Source organism: Acanthochromis polyacanthus, chromosome 2 (genome assembly GCF_021347895.1).
Source record: "Acanthochromis polyacanthus isolate Apoly-LR-REF ecotype Palm Island chromosome 2, KAUST_Apoly_ChrSc, whole genome shotgun sequence".
NCBI classification, from domain to species: domain Eukaryota; kingdom Metazoa; phylum Chordata; class Actinopteri; family Pomacentridae; genus Acanthochromis; species Acanthochromis polyacanthus.
In genome coordinates, this window is record NC_067114.1 from 32,860,531 (window position 1) to 32,884,474 (window position 23,944).

Here is a 23,944-nt window from a genome sequence, read left to right on the forward strand (position 1 = left end):
AAAAAGTTAATGTGCATGATCACACTTATATTTGATAAAATAGAAAAACTTAAATCTTTATAATGCTTTTTATCACAGACATATATACGTAGACGCCTCATTGACTGCGGCCGCCCACTCGAGCGGCGTGCCTGCAGGGCGGCCATCTTGGATCGGTGCCACTCGCTCCTACAATGCATTACTTCCATAGAGGAATGATGTGCTTATACAATTAAAGTTGTCATAAATCGCTCAATTCTCAAGCAATTTTGAGGGGGTTTGCTTGTAACAAACGCCATACATGCTAGATCAGGGGTCGGCAACCTTTAACACTCAAAGAGCCATTTCGATCCGTTTCCCACAGAAAAGAAAACACCGGGAGCCGCAAAATCCTTTTGGCATTTAAAATGAAGACAGCACTGCATATATCGCTTTTTTTTTTACTTCTATGCCCTTGTTAATCAGTCGTGATTAATTAATTACAAAGCCTCTAATTAGATAGATTCATTTTTTAAATTGTGTCCTTCCACTAATATTTATCTTACCTGGTTAATGTCATTTTTGCTCTTGGACCTCATATGTTACGTAATGTTAGCTGGAAATCAATATTTTGCGAATGTCTATTTAACTTGTAAAATCTATTTATCTATTTATCTTGAGCTACTAACTTTTCTCCGGTAAGTCGCTGCCCTATTTTCCAAGACGACACTCCTCTGACTCTCTGACCTGCTGCCGTGTTCTTGCGAGTAACGTGTATTACCCTATCACGAGTACTTTTGACTCAAAGACAAGACGTGTCTTTCTTGGAGTGGAGCTTTAATATACAGGCTTGCCATTCTTGAGTACAAAACGATGTGAAACTACAGGCGTTGCTTCTCCATCTCCTCTGCATCAACCTTGCGCTCTCATGTCCCAGCCAGGGGAAAACCCCAGCAGCACATCCGGTAGAGTGACACGTCAAAATAAGAGCGGTAATTTCACAATAAAACTCTATATTAAAATGCATTGAAACGCGCCTGAAAGGCAGAACAATTTATTTTCCAAAGTTACAGGGAGCCACAACAGAGGGCTGATAGAGCCGCATGCGGCTCCGGAGCCGCGGGTTGCCGACCCCTGTGCTAGATAGATAGATAGATAGACAGATAGATATAAACAGAAAAAATAAACAAAAAAGAGAAAACATTCAGATGTGCTCAGGTTTTATTGACTTTACATTAACAGCTTTACATTGCATTGGAGTACAATTATTATTTTTGTATTATTGTACTACTACTGTATTACTGTTATTGTTATTCATATAATTATCATTATATTCCTATAATATTGTATGATTATTGTTTATTATTTTTATATTACAGTTACTAGTATTATTATTATAATTATTACTATTACTTCTATTATTATTAGTATTATTATTATTATCACTACTACTACTACTACTATTACTATTATATTAATTATTATTATCATTACTATTATTACTGCGATTATTACTATCATTTTTATCATTATTATTATTATTACTACTACTATTACTATTATATCACTATCATCATCATTAGCATTGTTAGCCAAAGAACTGAAATATTCAAGGAACAAGAACATAAACAATCCTCCCAGAAAACTATGTACAAGAGTATTTACAAGCATTTCATTGACCTAATACCCCTGGAAGAGAACTGTTTTGCACAGTTTCTTCCTTGTGCTGCCACTCTGGTGTTTCAGTGTGATGATTTTTGCAACGTGGTACATCCTAATTCTGAGGAACACAGACACTACTAGTTTAACTAAGTTTGAATAGTGATTGTCGATGCCAAATTGTGTGTCTCCAATATGTTCCCCAAGCAAAAACACATCATCTGTGCCAATCTCCTCACGGACCACGTGCAGGACCACTGACACCTTAGGAGCTACGCCGGAGTGGCCCTGGCGAATCACTCGCTCTGCTGCTCTCACCACCTTGACTGTGCCTTCTGATGGAATCATCAGCCCACCATTATTTTTGAGCACAAGTAGGTGGTAGTTCTCATCATGTGATGAGGGTACGGCGTCACGCACCAGGCTGGCATGGCACATGTCGCAAGAGAGATTTCTCAGAAGCTGCCGAACAACAAAACCTGCAATGTAGACTAGTGCATTGTCCACAAGACCACCAAAACGCGTGGGAAGGTAGCTGTGGTCAGACACGATGGCTACAAAGTTAACAAATGGGGGAGAGAGTTCTTCGGCAGTTTCGGCAGAGGACATCTCCACAGCAGACAGTGACACGGTGTCATCCTGTGCTGCCACATTGCCGAGCCCACTTGGTGAGACACCACATCGGACCATCAGGCGCCGGAAGATGCCCTGGAACTGGCTGGCAGAGGGATTGTTGTTCCAGCCCCCTTAAGGAAAAACACACACACACACGCGCACACACACACACATGCGCGCGCGTGCGCGCACACACACACACACACACACACACACACACACACACACACACACACACACACACACACACACACACACACACACACACACCAACTACAGCAAAATATTTTCTGTTTTTTTTCTGATTGTAAAATATGAACCCTACCTGATGCTCTGATCGAGTTAAAGAGAAGCTCCAAGTGATCTTGGCTGAACCGGTAGGTACAGACATATCGCTGGACTTGAAAAACATTAAACAATTCAAATAGAAAAACATGCAGACAGCAAAAAAAAAAAAAAAAAATCGGGACAAGGCACACCGTATCACACACAGATGTTAGTAACAGTGGGTGCCATCTTACCTGCTGCATACCATATTGACACCTGTAAGACCTGAAGAAACACAGATCAAAAGTTACTTCCAACAACTAAAAAACACTGCATACAGGGAAAAAAAGAATAATTAAAACCTGAATCAGAACAAGAAAACATGGCATCATATGAACTTGATGCAGAACATTGGAACTGAGTATTGAATGAACTTATGTCATGCAAACAGTATAGTCACTATTTTAGAAGACCTCTTTGATCGGTGAAGGGGTGTGGCATCTTTCACTGACAATCTGAGCAAATACTCCCTGGCTCTCAACAAGAAACCCACTCTCTCCACCCAATTCAAAGCCCCAAGGGGAGCTTTGAATCCTTTGGCATGGGGATTGCGGCTGTTCAAGACGTCAAAGAGTCTGTCAATCATCTAAAAACAAATATCTGCATCATCTTTTAAGCAAGTAAAATCATCTCCATAACAGTGTTTCAACATGTATCATATTAAATTAATTAATCTATTCAAAATTCAAAAACTATTCACTTCAGTAAACGTGTTAAACGTGGCAGTTTTTGGAACTTCCCTCTACTCCTTCTATGGCCCTATGCACATCCATAAGCATATTACCTCAATGAACTCAGCTGTTGCTTCACAGTCTTGAAACTGTGAGTGGCCCAGGTCTCTTAGCATTCGGAGAGCCACTGCCACTGAGCGACTCAATGTCTGCGCAGCCAGGGACACCTTCATCTTCTGGTTGTCGAAATGGACATGCTTGTGCGTGATCTTGTTTGCAGGATGCAGTCCATCCTTCGTCTGAACATTGTTGAGATCAATGACGAACTTCCAGTTGATGGGGCCAGTGGTGCTCAGTATTGGGCTGTATTCCTTCAAAATCAGAATTAGAATCCCTATTACAAGCAGGGACGGCTGGTATAAATGGGCTAACAGGGCTAAGCCCTCCCAGGCCAACACAAAAAAGATGAGAACATTATTTTTTAAATAACTTACAACAGATTGTTTTAAGTTTAGGTGAAAACAAAGGTAGCAACAGCACCAATTGGTCAAAAGAAAAACATAGAATATCTCTAAATGGGCGTATTTTTTACAGCCCCAGCAGACACAGTCCGCTTTCATTCATTTCTTTCTTGTAAGTGATTGACAGGTGTCATGTCCCGCCCCTGCAATTTACTGATCATTTGGGCTAAATTCAGTCAGCCCACAGGCCACTGACTTTTGACCAATAACAGCGAGTTAACACAGTGGTGGCTTTCATTCATTTCGTTCTTGTCAGTGATTGACAGGTGTCATGTCCCGCCCCTGTGATTTACTGATAATTTGGGCTAACTTCAGTCAGCCCACAGGCCTCGACTTTGACCAATAGCAGTGAGTTGACGCAGCGGTGCTGCTATTTGTGCCAGAGTTGGGAAGGAGGGAGAAAAGGTTAAGCTATGGCGGGCGTTTGCATGAATGAGGTGGATTATTTGCTTTCATGTCCATTTTCCTCAATGTCTTTGGAGGAAAAGCTGGAAGTTAAGGGACTGGGATCACATCGGCCGTCGATGTGAGCTTCTTTTCAAATAAGGTAGGCCCATGATGACCCGTTAAAGGACTGTGACACCTTGTTTTTGCTGAGGTCATCTGTTGTACTGAAGGAGTGTTTTGCACTACATGTCGCCAAATGGCTGTAATAAGACAGTTGCAGCAGGCTATCTGTGGGCAGTCGTTGCAGTTGGAACATGTTTTGTAGTGGTGTGTGTGTGTGTGTGTGTGTGTGTGTGTGTGTGTGTGTGTGTGTGTGTGTGTGTGTGTGTGTGTGTGTGTGTGTGTGTGTGAGTGAGTGAGAGAGAGTGTTGATGTAGAGCACTAAAAAAGTATAGTGTACCTGTAATTGATGTAACTGTGTGTATCATAGGTGACGTTGCTTTTGCAGCTGTGTTAACCATTTAATTGGTATTATGCATTTGTTAGCCCACCCAACAAATTTCACCACCAGCCGCCACTGATTACAAGTATCCTCACACAAGTACAGACATGACTTGCATGACTGGAGTAAGCCTAGAACATCAGCTTTTACCTGTAACATGTTGCGTGCAAGCTTCAGCATGTGGCAGGCATCCATCATGACAAACACTCTTTCACCAGTCACTGGATGTGCAAAGGAGGTCTTCAGAGGTTCGCGTGGGTTTCCCTTTAGATTGCAGCCGAGTTAATGCTGTAATGCTGTTAATCTTAATGCTGATGTTAGATACATGTCCGTCCATTGTCATGCACATCACTCTCAGACCACGAGCATGAAGTTCCTTCAGTGCATGAACCACTAAGACCTTCAGTGTTTCTGGTGAAAGAGCACTGGTCAGATAGTAGGCAACTGGAGCTTTCCAGTGCCCTTGTAGGCCAACTACCATGAAAACCAGAGCCTCAGAGGCAACATCTGTCTCACTGCATCAGTCCCCCATGTCCACAAACCCTGACATTGCTTGGGTTTGGGGATTGTATTGTACATGTTCCTTTATGGCCATGGCGTCCAGAATCAAAGTCACCAATCCATATTTGGTCTGGTCTTTCTCACATCTTCTTCCCAGCATGTCCAGCATTGTCTTATAGAGGCCAGGCTTGTCATCAACTGAAGTCAGCCACCTTTGAGGAATAAAATGTAGTAATTTGACCACTATAACCCTTACCAAAAAACAAACAAACAAAATAAACAGAAAATAGCATATCTGAAAGTTCAAAATGTATCTGAACAGTGATGTGTTTTTGATGTGAGCTTGTAAATCGGTAGTTTCCACTGTTTGTCACAAAATATAGTCCATACAATTAAAGTGGTTCATGTATGTGATAGCCATACCTGCAGCCACACAACTACACACAACAGCTTAAATTTCAAAACTCTCTGCACCTATATGTTGAACATGAACATGAAGAATACCGTTGCAATGTATGGGGATGTGGGAGAGGAAGATGCTGAGACTCTCTCAGGTAACTACTGTATATGCCTTTGGGCCATAAAGGTGTAGCGTGAGGGCAAACTCCCTTTGCTCTCTGGTGTACTCATGGCCCTTCTTTGCCAAGAGGTCTACCCGAAGATCTGAAATTCAGTAAGTATAAATTAATTAGTAAGTCCCCTTTAAAAATTAAGGAAGACAGTTTAACATAGACTATAAACATAAATTACTAATACAAAATATTCAAATTAGTATTTACGTTTTACCTGAGTAGCATTCAAGCCTGTCTTTAAGCTCTTCATTTATGATGTTTTTTTCCTGAAGATCCTCGAGAAGAGCATGAACGTTTTTCTTCACCCTTCGCTCCCGGAGCATGCTGTTTCTCTTCTCACGCTCCAGACTTTCCACTCTAGCCAGAGCTTCATTAAGTCTGGCCTTGAGAAGAGTGGGAGAAGCAGGCAAGGCATAATTGTGGTCCTAGTGAAACAAGGGATGAAAACATATAGTGATGCTTAGAACTCATCACTCATTGATGTAGCAGGCCCACATTTTTACTTTCATCCCTCAGTCCCACTGTTCGCACCTTGGATATGAGTGTCTTAGTTACTGGGACATATATACAACTACAGTATATTTTAATGTATATTCATGTATTTCAGTGTGTCTAAAATGAGTGTCAGAGAGCACATTTTAATACGACCAGGGCCTTGATGCTCTCATGTGTTCGAAAAATATTACATGCAAATACTCACAACAGTAGAATGAGGTTCAGCTTTACAGAAATGCTGAGGCAAGTCCACTGGCAGGCTCTCTTCTGCTTTCTGTTGTTGTTTTCCTTGATCGTACTTGCTAAAATGTAAGAAACATAAACAACATTTTAAGGAAGTTTTTAACATCAGAAAGTGTACTGTACTTGATTCCTAAATGTGCAGACAGAAAAGAAAAGTTTAAAAAAGTGTGGCATTAAGTAGCTTTCAATTGCTTATGGACATGTGAATCATAGAAATGTATGAATTATTTATCCAAATCACACACATACCTTTTGTAAATAGGATGGGAAGTTAAAGACAGATGGTTTGACTCCCTCTCTCAGACGGACAATTTGCTCTGTCCTGTCAAAGTCATCTGTCTTGAAGTGCTCACTGCAGAGCACGGACGTCTTAGTTGGCACAAAACCTTCCCGTTTCACTGCCAGTTCCCATTGTCTCCTTAAACTGTCTTCTCACCTTAAACATGTGAAAAAAGTAGGCAGAGATAAAGAATTGTCTACAACAAAAATAATTCCATCATAAATCAGGGCTATTATTAGATCTATCAGATGCTGTATTCTAACCCACCAATTACTGCAGTAAGTCTGTTTTTTCTTTGTAACAGACTGTTACAAAGAATTTTAAACAAAAAATTGTCTCAGATTAGTTATTTCACTGGTAAGCAGCTGTGTAATACACAGGATGATGTAGAGAGCTGGTTAAATCATGGGTAGAAGCCAGACACGGAGCTGATGGGGTTCTACCCTGGTGAAAAAAAAAGTGCTTTATTGTATTTCAAGTATATTCACATTTTAAGTAGTATATGTAAAATGTACTTACACAAATTGTACTTTTTTTAATATATAAAAAGTATACTAATATCACACAATCATGCTTATACTTTTAACACACTATAAAAAAGTTATACTATATTACACTTGATATAAATATATTATATAACAGTACATTTTATGTATAAGTTATGTGTCTTTTCTAAAATGTACTTTTTGAAATTACTGTTTACATATATTTTTTGACATATTTTTTAAACGTATGCTCAAAATTGTTATTGTAATATTCACTGAGAGCATACTTTAAAAGTGCACACTTTAATATCAACACTGTAATATTAAGTTTGAGTGTCACAATGATAAAGTGAAGTTATTTACTTACTGTACTGTACTGTACTTCAGGACAATCTTTTGGAAAATGCAAGAATGTAAGAAGAATGTAAGAAATTTTGTGCTGTATGTAAAACGCACTCATAGCAATCCTTGTCATTGTTCTATGATTTTTAATGTGTTTTGCAAAAAAAAAAAAAAAAAACATGATATGATACATCATAGACACAACACAAAATTAAACACAAACATGCACACTTCAAAAGTGCTAGTGCACAAATATGTAACTGTTGTGCTATAAAGCAAGTGGCGGAGTTGGTAGAGTGCTACATTGTGATTTCACAGATGGCATCACCTACATTACAACAGTTAATACTGAATTATTTACAGACAAAATATAATGTTTGCTCACACTTTGTCTTCAAAAAAGAATATTTCATTAGTATTGTCTAGTGGAGAAAAAGCTGGGCAACAGAACAATTGGAGAATGTTTGTACAGATCAGAAAGTTACTGACAGCACTTGATGCATATAGGACTGATATGTGGAGGTTGGTTTGGCACTGGTGCCTGCAAAGTAGTAGTTCACCCAAAGTTTTAATCCCTTTCAACAGTGTTTGAAAGGGGAATGACATACATTTTTTCCTTGGACTTAACCAATACACATTTACGTTTGAGGGAATGGGGATGCACGGCAAAAACATTATTCATGTGAGACACCTCATTTAGAAATGTGGAAGATATATTTAACTGAATATCACTACAAACCCTTCCTCCATTCTTGGTAAGCTCTTTTACTAAAATACAGAACTTGGTGGATGTGGATGAGGCCCCATCAGATGTAAAGGCCACTAGGGTCATAAATTCACAGAATGTTCCATCATTTAACTGTACAACTGAATTGTTTCTCTTTTTAAGAGTGGTGTTGTTATATGAATGATAAACTATGCTGCGACAAATGAAACGGTCATAAAATAAACCTTAATGGACTGTCACTCCTATAAAACTTAATCAATAGCCATCCTCTGCAACACAGATGTGCTGCCTTTCTTTGGCCAGCCCAAACCTCAGACACGCTGAAACTCTTGATTTTTTTCTTAAACCAGAGGTACTTTGAATTTTGCCGAATAATGTATTTATGCTGTCATCAGCATTTGCCATTGTTTTCAAGAAGCATTAGCAGCTCCATAAAGTTTCTCAAAGTTAAGGACAAACTTTCGCAGAGCTTGTTCTGCCACATCCACATGTCTTACTTTGATGGCATCCTGAAGAAGAGTGTGCACTGCAAAAACCAATAAAAAAGGTGATTCCAGTACTTCTTTTTCAGATTGCCATTCAAAACAGGCAACGCATAAAACAACAAAAATGACCTCCACTCAGATGCTTTCCAGAATTTTCTATCCTTCACGGTCCTTGGTGCCCTTGTCACCTCCACAGGTGAGTTAATGACCAGCAATTCCTGATCTATATCACTAACCTTGCTGCCTAAGTACCAGTCTTCATTATGGTGCTTACTGTCGAGCCACAGAGATGTAATCTGCTTAGTGACACCCAGGCAGACACTATGTTGGTACTCAGGAATGAATCCGGTGATCCTCTTGAAGCTCTCAAGTTCCATCAAAGGGGATGGGCCTTTCACACCCATTACTGTATTCGCAGGTATTGCCAACATAGCATGCCGAAAATTATCTATCTCTGTTCTTAAAGGTGGTTCTGGGGTTTCCCAGACATAGGGACCACCACCAGTGTGAAGGCAGAAGTCACACCCATATTTGCCATTGAACTGTTTTGTGTTTCTCAGGAGGGGGCGGGCAACTGAATCTGAGGAGCACAGGAGTAAATGAACTTTACTTGTATGCTCTACATTTTCAGAGTCCATCCATTTAATTCCAGTCTGTTCCAGTTCCTTGAGCTCTGACACAAAAGGTGTTAAAAATGTGATCATATTGGGCTTGCTTTTTACCAAACCACAAGCATGGTATACATATGTTGGCTTGACGCTCTTTTGGTGACAGCTCTATGATTTGGTACTGAATTGGCCATATCTGAAAATTATTGCTGTTGAAAACTAGAATTCCATCACAATTCCACATAACTGATATGTCATCAGCCCCTATTTGTCCGCTCTGTTAGAGTGTTTCGTATTCAGCCCTACTCTGAATATCTGAAACAATGCCTGGAATAGATTCTCTTTCATTTAAATATATTCCAGATTTTTCCACAATGTCTACAATTTGGGTTGATAAACTCAGTACAAGAAAGTAAGACCCAATCCTTAAGTTTCTGTCAATGTCAAAATCAGCATTACAAGAAGAACATTTTTCTGGAGCTGTCTCACGGGGTCCCATGTAGGTTTCACAGTTGATACAATAAAAATGTGGCACATACTGGCCAAACTGTCCATACGCTTTATGAAAAAGATAAGAGGTTGCTGGCACCAAGCCAGGGAAATGTTCATTAAACATTGTAAGAAGATCCTGTAGAGCTACTCCCGTCAAATTGTGCCTCAGTACATATGACATGAGTAAGAGTAGACTCTGCCCTTTTGTGAGGGGAGCACCGGGGTATACAGGATCGTCATCATGCTGTTTCTGTAAAACAAGACAAAATTGTTCACATTCATACCTGAAGAGCATAGATCTTCCTCCATCTATCCGTCAGGTGCATGAAAAAAAAGGACAAGAAGTCCAGATGAACGAAGAAAGGGAAAGGCTCGCACACTGAAAAAACTTGCAGAAGGTTTATTGCAATGATTCAGCCTTTGACATGGACTTTTGTCCAACAAGCAAGTTTTTTCAGTGCGTGAACCTTTCTCTTTCTTCGTTCACATTCATACCTAAAACACAATAAGACACATAAGCCAAAATTTTGATAGTGTGGTCTGTGTGGTAATGTTAATCTGTAATTAAATGGTAGTACCATCAATGGGTCTGAGTCTGGATTTCCAGCTTTGTTCCTCTCTTCTGCTCTGTCCTCTTGTCCACTTGCATCCTCTTCCTCTCTGTCCTCCTGTCCACTTGCATCCTCTTCCTCTCTGTCCTCCTGTCCACTTGCATCCTCTTCCTCTCTGTCCTCTTGTCCACTTCCACCATTGTCCTCTCTGTCCTGCTGTTTCTCCCTATCCACTTGTTGGTAATCTGCATTACCATGATCTGTAAAACAAATCTGAGACAAATATAGAGCAATTCAGTGCAACTCTAGTGGTCTAAAATGCATGCTTGAACATTGTTTTGTACAATTAAGTTTCCTATTAAGGCTAACATTTTTTTCTCCTGACCTTACCTTTTCAGTAATTTTTCTTCTGTACAGGGATGTTCTTGGAACTGAAGATGTACAGAGAAATCTCTTGTACAACAATTTTCTCTGTTTCTGTGGATGAGGCTAAAAAAAGATAACAGGAAAACTAAATACTCATGCTTTATACAATAGTTGGCACGAGTGTTGATTTATGATTACCCTTGATGACTTACAGTGGACTTGAACATTTTAGGATGAAAATATAGTGCGGGAAGTATTTAAAAACTATGTTAAACATCAGATAGGCCATTGTACTAGCTGGGATATGATCATCAAAGATTTTGACAAGTTTGTTTTATTTTTTACACTTTCATTTCTCCACACAACAAAGTGTCTTGTACTGTTTTTATCTCGTAATGTTACACAGAATTCATATAGGACATTAAAATTTTCGTTGTAGCACAAGTGTGCACCAGTTGTTTTCAGTACCTGGTTCTGTTGCAGTCTTCTAAACTTTGAAGTTCTTGGCGTCTCTGATTGAGTCTCCTGAGAATTCAAATATCTCTTCCAACTGTCGTTTTGCTGGCATGGTGATTTCACACAATAAATGTATTGTAAAACAATGTATACACCATGTATAAAATTAGATTTTTTAAATAGACTGGCACCGAGTCTCCGATGCATTTGATTGGTCTGCAATCAAACGCTCCCACTGAACTATCAGCCAACCAGCGCCGCAGACGTTCATATCCGTTGCATCTGAGCTCGGTCTGAACAGGTTCTTTCACGTAGGGAGACAATGGCATTCAGTTTTGCGAAATATTATTTATTTGACAAAACTATTAGAGTTGAAAGTACGTCACTGATTGTGGTGACTACCAATTCACCCAAGTAGAATCCCAACCGGACCTTGAAGAGGACTCTAACTGGGTTGAAATAAAATGTCCCACAAGAAAATACCCACAGAAGATGGTGGCTGCAAAGGTCCTGTTATTTGGAGGCAAGTATGCAGAACTCTTTCATTTAGATAGCAGAAAACTGTTTAATTTTGTAGTTGTTAGAAAGACATTGTTTGCTAAACTTGTATTTTCTTACTCCTCTGTTTATAACAGATTCCTACAAAGATCTTGTCTTAAAGAAGAATCTGTTCATTCTCGGTAAGGACATTTGGGCCGAGGAGGAAAGCAGGGGTGTCCGCATGAAAAAGACAATTTGTGAGACTGACGTAGTGAAGCCCAAAACGGCCTTGCAGGTGAGTGCAAACAATAGTGCTAGCACGCAAGTTGACATGCTAGCTCCAATACTTCGGAGCTAGCATTTTACCTAAGTATATTTTAGCTAAGGTTGATGCTAGAGGTACGGACCCGTACCCGTAGCATCTGTACTAGAGGTACGGACCCGTTAAAGTCACTGAAGAGCTGGCGCCAGTTAACTAGTATTTGCTGCACATTACTGGCAGTTTATATGAATGACTTTGACGGCGAACATTGTATAATTCAACCAAAAATACACCGTCTCCTCTCACACTTTAGACAATGTAGTTTTTACGCTTTTAGACGCCGTGTCTAAATTGTTTGAAGTCCAGTTCCTATTAATTAGTTTACCGCGTTCAGTGGTGGAAGCGGCTGACGAACTCCATTGCAAATGTTCCCATTTAATTTCGGACGCTAATTTACAAGATAAAATTAAGGATGTCGAATATGAAACAAACACTCGTGAATGGTGAGGAGCAGCTCTTTAATTCGGCATGAATTTAAAAAACCCACAAACTCGATTTACTGTGATATTGTGAGATTTGTTTGTGGTTATGTAACTTAGCCATTCAACAGAGTCCGCTATCATTAAAGTGACTGTGACAGTGTCTGTGTTGACAGATGCAGAAAATACGTCAGGGTTTTGTTTAGGTTGTTAATATGTAATAGTCTGTAGCTACTTTTGAAGGTAAAAAAAAAATACTTGTAGTTTGCTGGCTGTTAGTTCCACCATTTGTTTTGTTTGCTGTTTGTGCTTTATTAGAACAGGGTCACGTGAATAAAAAGTTTTGCTATTTTTAATAGTAGTGCTGATTTCAACCCCCAAATCGCTGTCCGTGAAAAAGTCAGATAGTGATGTTGGACTTTTCCGCAGACAACCATGACCCCAGCACACTGATTGTAAAATATTTCTTGTAACTTTATTGGAACTTGGTATTGAATGAATGGACTTTAATACACTGTGAATACACAAATTACATTTATTTTAATACAGTGTTATAGAATGTGTTTACATCATTAAATACTGATGTTCAAATTCCACGAACCCACATATTTACATGACATTATGCATAATAGAAAAGAGAACAGCAGATGACTGACATGACAGACTCCGCACGCAGATTCACCTCGAATCACGGAAGCGCCTTCATCACTCGGATTACCAGCCAATCACGAAGCGCGTTCATCAGCCGGCTCATTAATATTTATGTACAGCTCATTAATATTTATAGGAAGGTAAAGTGCCGTATCCGTAGGCCACAGGCTACGGGTAGGGGTCCGTATCTGCAGACACTACGTTCTCCAACCGGAGCTTAGCTGAAAATAAAAAAGCATAGACATATAAACGTAGACATAGACATATATAAAGAGTAGACGCCGCATCGACCGCTACTGCCTATTGGAGCTGGCAAGCGGTGGGGCCGCCATCTTGGACCGGTCACCCGCTCCATAGACATATATAAAGAGTAGACGCCGTATTGACCGCTACTTTTTATTTTATTTTATTTTATTTATTTATTTTTAAAAATTAACAATACACAATAACATTGTACAATTTAACAAACATGGCTTTGGAAAGAAAAATATGAAAAGCTCTTAAAATGGGAACAAAGTCAAGAGGTAATAAAATAAAGGAGGTAAACAATAATTAGACAAAAAAAAACAAACAATAGTGCAACAAATTGTGCAAGGGTATAAGTCCAGAACAATAAATACAGTTTGTAGTTCCAAGGGAGTCATTTTGTTGTTGACTTGAGTCCAGTGGGATATCACCTAAGAAAATAGTTTCATGGCTTTAGGACCTTTCATACATTTCAACGATTTCAAATACAATTTAAGTTCATTTTTGAAAAAGGAAAAGCTGGGTGAGCATTTCTGACATTTACTTTTGTGAATACAGAATTTAGCTATACATAAAATCACATTAATACAGAGTTCTTCTTTTTTGTTATTTAACAGAATACCAAATGTTATATCATCTCTTGAAAAACAGGATGGTGATGAAAGAAATATTTCTTTTATCCATTTCTGTAAATCTTCCCAAAATTTTTGTACTGTCCCACAGTGAAAGAAAAGATGGTCTGTTGTTTCTATATCAACATTACAAAATGTACAACTGTTTTCTTGTATATTAAAACGAATTCTAAGTAACTCTTTAGAAGGATAGATGTTGTTCATAATTTTGAAGTGCGTTTCCTTGACCTTAGGAGCAACTGGAAAAGATAAATACATTTTTCTCAATATTGAAATGGTCTTTTTATCAAATTTGGAAAGAATATAATTTTTATTTTGTACCTCAGGAAATAATTAGCCTGCAAAACATTTTCGAATAAGATAGTTACTACATTTTTTATCTATAATAGATATTCCATGAATCATGGGAGAGGTGAGATTAACTTGTGTTTTTTGATGAGCAAGGTCATTTTTGGATAAAAAGATAGATTCTTTGGGAAGAGCATTGCGTAAACGCATAAAATCTAAGAAAGGGGGGGTGAAGTTGTATTTTGCACAGAAATGTTCATAATCTAGTAAATTTCCTTCATCATCCATAAGATGTAATATTGACCAGATATTCTTTTTATACCAGTCATCATAATATAAGGATTTGTTACGATGAAGAACATAGCAGTTGTTCCAAATTACTGTTAAATGTGGAGAGAAGTTGTGAACATATAACATTTTCCAGTACAGTAAGATTTGCTTGTGGAACTCTGATAAGGATATAGGAAGCTTATTAATTTCGAAGTCACAAACAAGCAAAAGATTTAGACCACCCAGTTTTTTAAAAATGTAGTTAGGGATACAGTACCATAGGGAGTTCTGATTTTTGAGCCAAGATTTAAGCCAATTTATCTTTAATGTACCATTAAGGCATTCTAAATCAATCATTTTCAGGCCACCTTCATTTGTATCTTTGACCATATCACTTCTTTTCAGATAATGTGGTTTATTATGCCAGATGAAATTAAAATTAATTCGGTTTATTGATTTAATTAAATTTGAAGAAACAGCATTTGAGTTAAGAGGATAAATGCACCTTGACAAGCTCTCCATCTTTGTTAGATATATACGACCTAATACTGATAAATCTCTTTGGAGCCACATGTTGAGTTTGGTATTACATTCCTTGAGTTTTGTCTCAATGTTGATAGTTTGACATATTTTTTTGTCTTTACTGAGGTGGATACCAAGATATTTGATCTCTGATTTCACAGGTATGGTGTCATGAAGAGAAAGAATTTCACACTTCTTAAGGTTTAAACGTAATCCTGAAGCTTTAGAGAATTTTCCAATTTTTTCAATTACTTTTGGGAACTGTTCCTTTTTTTTTTTTTTTTTAAATAATGTTGTGTCATCAGCTAATTGGCTGATCACAATTTCTGTACCCAGTACATTAAGTTTTTGAATATCATCGCTTTGTTTAATATAAATGGATAAGATCTCAGTAACCAGAAGAAATAAGTAGGGAGAAATTGGGCAACCTTGCGGGATACCAACATCAACCTTAAAGCTTGGAGTAAGAACCCTTTGGAAGAAGAACACAGCTATTTATGTTTTCATACAGGCCAAAAACCAAATTTCTAAATTTAAGACCAAAACCAAAACGTTCAAGTGCAGTAAGAATAAATGGGTGTTCCACCGAATCGAAGGCTTTGTAAAAGTCCAAAAAGAAAATAAAGCCATCGTCTTGGATTAGATTACAATATTCAATTAAGTCCATAACCAACCTTATACTATTATGTATTGATCTTCCTTTCATAAAACCAGATTGTGTTTCAGAAATTACACTTGAAAGTTCTGATTGTAGCCTTGATGCAAAAATATAAGAAGTTTGTAATCAGAGTTCCTGAGCATAATGGGTCTTCTATTATCTATAATTCTAGGATCTTTATTGGGTTTTGGAATAGAAACTATAACACCATGTCTCATTGTAGTTGGGAGAGAGCAAGTTTCAAAAATTTCTAGAAAAACATTGAACAGCAATTCTCTAATTTCCATCCAGAAGTATCTGTAAAAGTTTGCTGTGAGGCCGTCTGAACCAGGAGATTTGTTAAGTGCTAATCGGTTGATTACAGCTTCAAGTTCAGCAATTGTGATGGGTCCATCACAGGTGTCTCTGTATTTCTCATCAATTTTTGGAATATGCTGAGCAACATTCTGTAGAAACGTTTCACAATCAGATTTAGAGAATTTTGAATGATAGAGATTCCTGTAAAATTTGTAGGTTTCAATTGATATTAATTTATCATCAGTAATTTCTTTGTTGTTGATTAATAAAGATTTCACATTGTTTTTTTTCCTGCCTGTTTTTTTCTAATCCACAGAAATAAGCTGAATTCTTCTCACCTTCTTCTATCCACTTTGCACGAGATCTAATAAATGCTCCTTGAGCTTTGTGAGTGTAGATTTCATCTAAATTCGACTGTAATTTTAATATTGTTTGTTTATCATCTTCACTCAACATTTGTTTGCTGCAAAAACTGTTTTGTTGATTTATAATGTTTAAATCTTTTTGATCAAGTTCTTTTTTGTGTTTTTGCTAAAAGAAATGGAAGCTTCACGAATTTTGAATTTGAGGAATTCCCATTTTTTAACTGGAGTGGAAAGTTCTTCAGAAGATTCAGTTTCACTTATAAGTGATTTTATCATTTGACAATATTCATCATTTTTGAGCAAACTTGAATTAAATTTCCAAAATTTGTTTGAAAAGATTTTAGTTTTTGATTCAACATATAGAGAGATGACACTGTGATCAGTTAAAGGAGCTGCTGAAATAGTAGACTTGATGTTGTAACATAGTAAGTTATTTGAAATCAACCAGTTATCAATTCTCGATTTCGAATTGTAGTTTGAACCAAACCAGGAAAATTGAGTTACTCCAGGATTAAGATACCTCCATGCATCGGTGAGACTTAAACCACTACAAAAATTATTAAATATGATATTAGGATGGCTAGAAATATATCTAGATGGGAATCTATCTAAGAAATCATCATTAACTAAGTTAAGATCTCCTCCAATTATTACATTTTCAATAGCGTGTGATACTTTAAGATCTTCAAGGTGGAAAGTTAATTCATCAAGTAAACGCCTGTTGTCACTAATGTTATTATAACCATATATATTCAACACAATGATTTTCACATTGTCAATAATTGCAATAAGAATCAGCCAACGACCATTTTCATCTGCCACATTATATATTATCTGACCAGGGAAGTTTTTGAGGAGAATAGCTACACCTGCTGATTTAGAAGTGCCGTGACTGAAAAAAGTTTTGTCACCCCATTGTTGAGTCCAAAATTTACTTTCTTCTTCTTTTGAGTGTGTTTCCTGCAACAAAAAGATTTGTGCTTTTTCCCTTTGCAGAATAAAAACAGACTTTTACATTTTGTGAAGTCTCTCAGACCCCTTGCATTCACAGATAAAAAAGAAAGCAAGCTTTTAAGTTCAACCATAAAATAAACAACAGCTTTAAAACAAGCAACCAAAAAGGAGCTTAATTGTTCAGAAGTTCACAGATAAGTTACCAACAGTAACAAAAAGTGGCAAAACCCTGAGTGTAAACTTATTTTGTATGAACCTTCAGGACCAGGAAACATCATGGTGTGACTCTCTGACCATTGATGTATGCATATCGACCACGATACACAACCTTGTCTCCTCTTCTCTTGGCAGCATTAACTTTAGGCCACACCGCCGCTCTTGCTTCCAGCACATCTTTGGAAAAGTCTTGGGCAAATGAGAAGCTGCGCTCTTTGCAGATTTTGTTGTTGTACATCACCTTCCACAGCTCGTCTCTGTAGATCCTCATAGTGAATTGCATGATGATCTGCCTTGGGTGGGTGGTGTTGGGTCGTCCAAGACGATGTACAGTATCCAGGATTAATCCCATGTTTTCTTTCCAGTGGGGCACAAGCTGTAGAAGAAGGTCTACAGCAACTTGTCGTGTGTTTTCTCCTTTCTCTTCTTTGATGCCCTTGAGTCTCAAGTTCCATCTTCTTTTGTAATTTTCAGCATCAGACACTTTTTCTTCCAATACTGTTACCTTTTTTTCCAGCACATCATTTTTCTCTTTAAGGACATTCACTTCATTTTGCAGCTGTTTGTTTTTCTCTTTGCATTCTTGTATTTCAGCAGAGTTAAATTCAAGAGATTTGTTGATGTTTGCTATGGTAATGGTGTTTTGTTGGAGGTCTGACTTCATGCCAATGATGAGAGCATGTAGAGCTTGGATCTCACTGGACTGAGATTGGATAGCTTTTAAGATGTCTGCAATGGAGGCAGATCCCGGGTTGGCATCAGAGGCATCGTTGCTAGTTTTTACCTTCTTTGGGGGCTGTGGAGTCTTTCCAGGCGAAGCAAGGGTGTTTCTCAATCGTTTGACATCAGAATCCATCGCATCGAGAGCACAGTAGTCGTGGGAAATGAGCGCGTTAGCTACTTTAGCATTAGCATTAGCTACTTTAGCATTGGCATTCATGAGTCTTTAAAGTCTATAAATACTGCAGGATTCATCTGCTTTGAGGCATAACAAAGTTCGTCGCAGTCTTTTTAGTCGTCAAGGAGTCTGTTTTTGAATTGGCAGCTGGTCCTGTTTGATTTAATTCAGGGTTTCACCGGAGAAAAATTACCACACGACTGTCCCCCTCGCCATCTTGCTGCATCGACCGCGACTGCCGATTGGGGCTGACAAGCGGTTGTAACACTCAAACTTTTCCAAGCAGAGGTCACTTCACCAAGGGGTTCATCTCAGAAATAATAAAAGTTAATTGTCACTATCAGTAGTAATGCAGCTGATAAACACAATCGGAGTCTCTTTTAAAATTACTTAAGTTTCTTTACTTCCATCTTTTACTCCAAAAAAAAAACGCTGTTTCTCCATACAAAAAAATATATATATTACCACAAGATTACAAATAGAAACTAAACCTTTATGCTTTCTAAATTAACTAAAAGTCCTTCCCTAACGAAATACAAAGTTTTCAGTCAAATGGTCCACTTCAGATACTCTTTTAAGAAAGTTTCTATCCCGAAAGGTCCTCACGCCGGTGGCTTTTCCTCCGTCCATTCGATGCAAAAAAAACAAACAAAAAAAAAACACAGTAATCCGACCCAAAAAAGAAAGTTCCGCTAACAAAAAAAGAGAAGCGATCGATCGTTAAAGAAAATACTGGTATACCAGAAAAAAAAGAGTTTCAAAAAGGGTGGATCTCACCAATATCCTGGGTGCAGAGGAGATAATCCTTAAGTGAAGGATCCCTTTGTCTCTTGGGGCAGCGTCCGCGTCAAGATGTTGACGGCCGGGAGTGTACGTCTGGTCGGCTCCGGTAGGATCTGGGCTCTTTACAGGTTCAATAGTCTTTTTCCAACCTTATTAAAATGTCTTAGGCCTCCGATCATTCTTTTTTAAACTTTACACACTCCTTTCCTTTCAGCAGCCTCCTGTCACTCCCGCTCACGCCGTGTCTCCCCCCGTTCCTCTATCCTCCTTATATAACCTTTGTTTACCACATTTTCAATTACTATTTTGGAATTATTTATTATCCCACCTACCTAAACAAATTTTTAGCACAGGGAACCTCATGCACAAAGACCAGAAAACTTTCATTTTGTTTTCATCATGTTATTTATGGTTCTTTATTTCTTTTAATTTTATTTAATTTTTCACTTAGGTGACACTGTCACACGGTGGGGCCGCCATCTTGGACCGGTCACCCGCTCCACTCAGCACTGTTTAACAGCGCATTTAAACCATCTTAACTCTGAATATTAAACTGATTTTCACGCGTTTTTTATTTTTATTTTTTTGCTGCAAACGTCATACATGTAGCTATGATACTGGAAAAATGGTTTGGTGTATTTTAATATCCATAGCGGGAATAATAGATAATAATAATAATAGGTAATAGAATATTCTGATTTTAAGCTCGACTGTAGACAGGTATTTTGCAAACACTGTAAACACACACACTAATATATGTTAGAGAAGCAAATAATGGCAGTAAAGTCAATTATTTTAATAATTTGAAGAGACAATATATAGACGGTCGCCGTCTAAATCTAGCGCTGTATACATATATAAACAAAATATTGACTAATGAACACATATTTCTATATAAAACAATAGATAGAAGTTATATATCAGAGAAAATGAATGTTTATAAATCATAGATGGAGTATCCCCAGATAGCAAACTATGGGTGAATCAATGTTGAATCTATGTTGAGACCTAACGTAGAAATTATACAGAAAGCGCAAGGTTGATAAAATATTGAGTCAACGTTTGCTTACATAGATTACATGTTTGCAAACATAGATTCAACATTAATTAAACATTGACCTGTCAAACATTTTAATTAAACCAAAATACAATGTAGATTCAATGGCATCTTTTAAACACAAACTTCAATGTTGACAAAATGTTGTTGAATCAACGTTGATCCAACCATCAATCTTCAACTGGAACCAAAATTCAACCTTCTTAACCCTAATTCAACATTGATTTAACATCTTTTGCTATTTGGGTAAAGTGTGATTTATGGTTGAAAAGCAAATGTTGACTCAACATTTTATCAACCCTCTTGCAAATGCAGCTGTGCAAATGAAGACACAAGCCGAACCCCTCTGGGTCACCCAGTCAGCCCTAACTATAAGATTTGTCAAAAAGGAACGTTTTAAGCCTGGTCTTAAAAATAGAGAGGGTGTCTGCCTCCCGAACCCAAACTGGGAGCAGGTTCCACAAGAGAGGCGCCTGATAACTGAAGGCTCTGCCTCCCATTCTACTTTTAGAAATTCTAGGAACAACAAGTAAGCCTGCAGTTTGAGAGCGAAGAGTTCTACTAGGATAATATGGTACTAACAGATCTTTAAGATATGATGGAGATTGGTTATTAAGAGCTTTATATGTCAGAAGAAGGATTTTAAATTCTATTCTAGATTTAACAGGAAGCCAGTGAAGAGAAGCAAGTATAGGGGAAATATGATTTCTTTTGCTAACTCCTGTCAGTACTCTCGCAGCAGCATTTTGGATCAACTGTAGATGTTTGAGAGAGCTATTTGGACAACCTGATAATAAGGAATTGCAATAGTCAAGCCTGGAAGTAACAAAAGCATGAACTAGTTTTTCTGCATCACTCTGAGACAGGATGTTCCTGATTTTTACAATATTACGCAGGTGAAAAAAGGAAGTCCTACAAACTTGCTTTATGTGTGAGTTAAAGGACATGTCCTGGTCAAAAATAACTCCAAGATTCCTCACAGTAGTACTGGAGACCAACGTGATGCCATCCAGAGTAACTATTTGCTTTGAAAGCGAGTTTCTAAGATGTTTGGGGCCAAATACAATGACTTCAGTTTTGTCTGAATTTAGCAGTAGGAAGTTAAAAGTCATCCAGGTTTTAATGTCCTTAAGACAATCTTGCAGTCTAGCTAACTGATCAGTTTCATCTGGCTTCATAGATAAATACAATTGTGTGTCATCTGCATAACAATGGAAGTTAATACAATGCTTCCTAATAATATTACCTAAAGGAAGCATGTATAATGTGAAAAGTATCGGTCCTAAGACAGAATCCTGAGGAACTCCATGATTAACTTTAGTATGCTCAGAAGAGTTATTGTTGACATGCACAAACTGGAACCTATCTGATAAGTAGGATTTAAACCAGTCCAGTGCTGTCCCTTTAATGCCAATTGAATGTTCTAGACGCTGTAATAAAATTTTGTGGTCGATTGTGTCAAACGCTGCACTAAGATCTAACAAAATAAGTATAGAGACTAGTCCATGCTATCAGAAGGTCATCAGTAACTTTCACCAGAGCTGTTTTCTGTGCTATGATACACTCTGAAGCCTGACTGAAACACTTCAAACAAATTATTCCTTTGTAAGTGTTCACATAATTGATTTGCAACTATTCTTTCCAGAATTTTAGAGAGAAATGGTAGGTTGGATATTGGTCTATAGTTAGCTAACACATCTGGATCTAAAGTGGGCTTTTTAAGCAAAGGTTTGATGACAGCAACCTTAAAAGTCTGTGGTACATAGCCTGTTACTAGAGAGAGATTAATTAGATCTAACATTGAAGAATTAATTAAAGGTAAAATCTCCTTGAAGAGTCTAGTTGGGATAGGATCTAAAAGACATGTTGATGGTTTGGATGTAGAAACTGTTGAAATTAGTTCAGAGAGACATATAGGAGTGAAGAATTCTAAATATTCATCAGGTCTAACAGCCAATTCAAAAGCATCTGTGACATTTGTAGGAAGGACCAAATTAATTTTATTTCTAATCATAACTATTTTATGTGTAAAGAAGCTCATGAAGTTGTTACAGCTTAGAGCTAAAGGAATACAAGGTTCAACAGAGCTCTGACTCTTTGTCAGCCTGGCTACAGTGCTAAAGAGAAACCTAGGGTTGTTCTTGTTCTCCTCTATTAAAGATGAATAATAAGTTGTCCTGGCATTACGAAGAGCTTTTTTATAGATTACTAGACTATTTTTCCAAGCCACATACACTACCTCTGAATTAGTGGAATACCACTTTCTTTCCAGCTTTCGGGATGCCTGCTTTAAAATCCGCAGCTGGGAATTATACCAAGGAGTGAGTCTTCTCTGAGATATAACTTTCTTTTTTACAGGTGCAACACTATCAAGAGTTGTACGCAGTGAGGCTGAAGCATTATTAACATAATAATCCACTTCTGTGGGGGTAAAATTATAATATTTGCCTTCTGATTTATCAGTAAATGTTGCTGAAGTAAACAGTGATGGTATTATTTCCTTAAATTTAGTTACTGAATTGTCAGACAAACACCTACTGTAATGATATTTGTTCTCAGCTGCTAAACAATCCTTTACTTTAAATTGAAATGTTATCATAAAATGGTCAGAAAGAAGAGGGTTCTGGGGAAATACTGTTAACTCTTCAATTTCTATGCCATAAGTCAGGACAAGGTCAAGAGTGTGATTAAAACTATGAGTTGGTTTATTTACATGTTGAGAAACCCAACTGAGTCTAATAATGAATTAAAAGCTGTTGTAAGGCTGTTGCTATCTATGTCAACATGAATGTTAAAGTCACCCGCAATAATAACTTTGTCTGAACTGAGCACTAAATCAGATAAAAAGTCTGAGAATTGAGATAAAAACTCAGAAAAAGGAGCAGGACAACGATATATAACAACAACTAAAACTGGTTTCTGAGCTTTCAAATTTGGATGAGAGAGACTAAGAGTGAGATTTTCAAATGAGCTGTAATCAGGTTTAGGCCTCTGGTTCAATTTTAAACTAGAATGGTAAATTGCTACTCCTCCTCCTCGGCCTGTGATTCGAGGAATATGACAGTTAATATGACTAGGGGGAGTTGATTCGTTTAGGCTAACAAATTCTTCCTGCTGCAACCAGGTTTCAGTCAAACAGAACAAATCAATCTGGTGATCAGTTATCAACTCATTTACTAACAAAGATTTAGACGAGAGGGATCTAATATTTAGCAGACCACATGTAATTGTCCTGTTTCTTTGCTCTGTTGAAATAGAGGTATTCATTTTTATTAAATTTTTATGGTTACTATTTCTTTTGTATATTTTTGATTTGTTTAATTTAAAGTGTTCACTGTTGTAAACACTGCAACACGTGCTCAAGAAAAAAGTATGACTTATCCTATGAACATGCTGTGGAGAGTCATCCTCAGAACTGCTGTGGCAGTCTTGTGTGTCCATGGCTCTCTTCTGAGACAATGAAGTCTTAAGGTTTTGTAACACCTGGTCCCTTGCTGCCTCTTTAATCTTGGTTTGCTTTGCCTGTACAAAATGTTTTATAACATGGAAACAAAGATAAGAATGTCATCACCATGACAAATTCTCACTAACTAATTAAAACCATAATAAATTTATACTAGAGAAAACAAAAATATTTCATCAG

The 23,944-nt window shown here is 37.6% G+C and overlaps 1 protein-coding gene and 1 long non-coding RNA gene across 2 annotated transcripts; both read right to left on the reverse strand.

Moving 5' to 3' along the window:
* Positions 1-742: 742 nt before the first annotated feature.
* On the reverse strand, positions 743-6,883 carry LOC127532955 (THAP domain-containing protein 6-like; the record flags this gene model as incomplete). Its single annotated transcript, XM_051944867.1, has 4 exons — positions 743-5,804; positions 5,928-6,138; positions 6,414-6,581; positions 6,692-6,883. Coding segments are annotated over 4 exons (684 nt in total), but the record flags the coding sequence as incomplete, so codon positions are not given.
* Positions 6,884-7,256: 373 nt separating this feature from the next.
* On the reverse strand, positions 7,257-11,068 carry LOC127532119 (uncharacterized). Its single transcript, XR_007939379.1, has 3 exons — positions 10,812-11,068; positions 10,449-10,694; positions 7,257-10,120 (listed from the first exon to the last, which is right to left on the reverse strand). It is a non-coding gene; the product is annotated as an uncharacterized LOC127532119 (long non-coding RNA).
* Between the last annotated feature and the right edge of the window lie 12,876 nt (positions 11,069-23,944).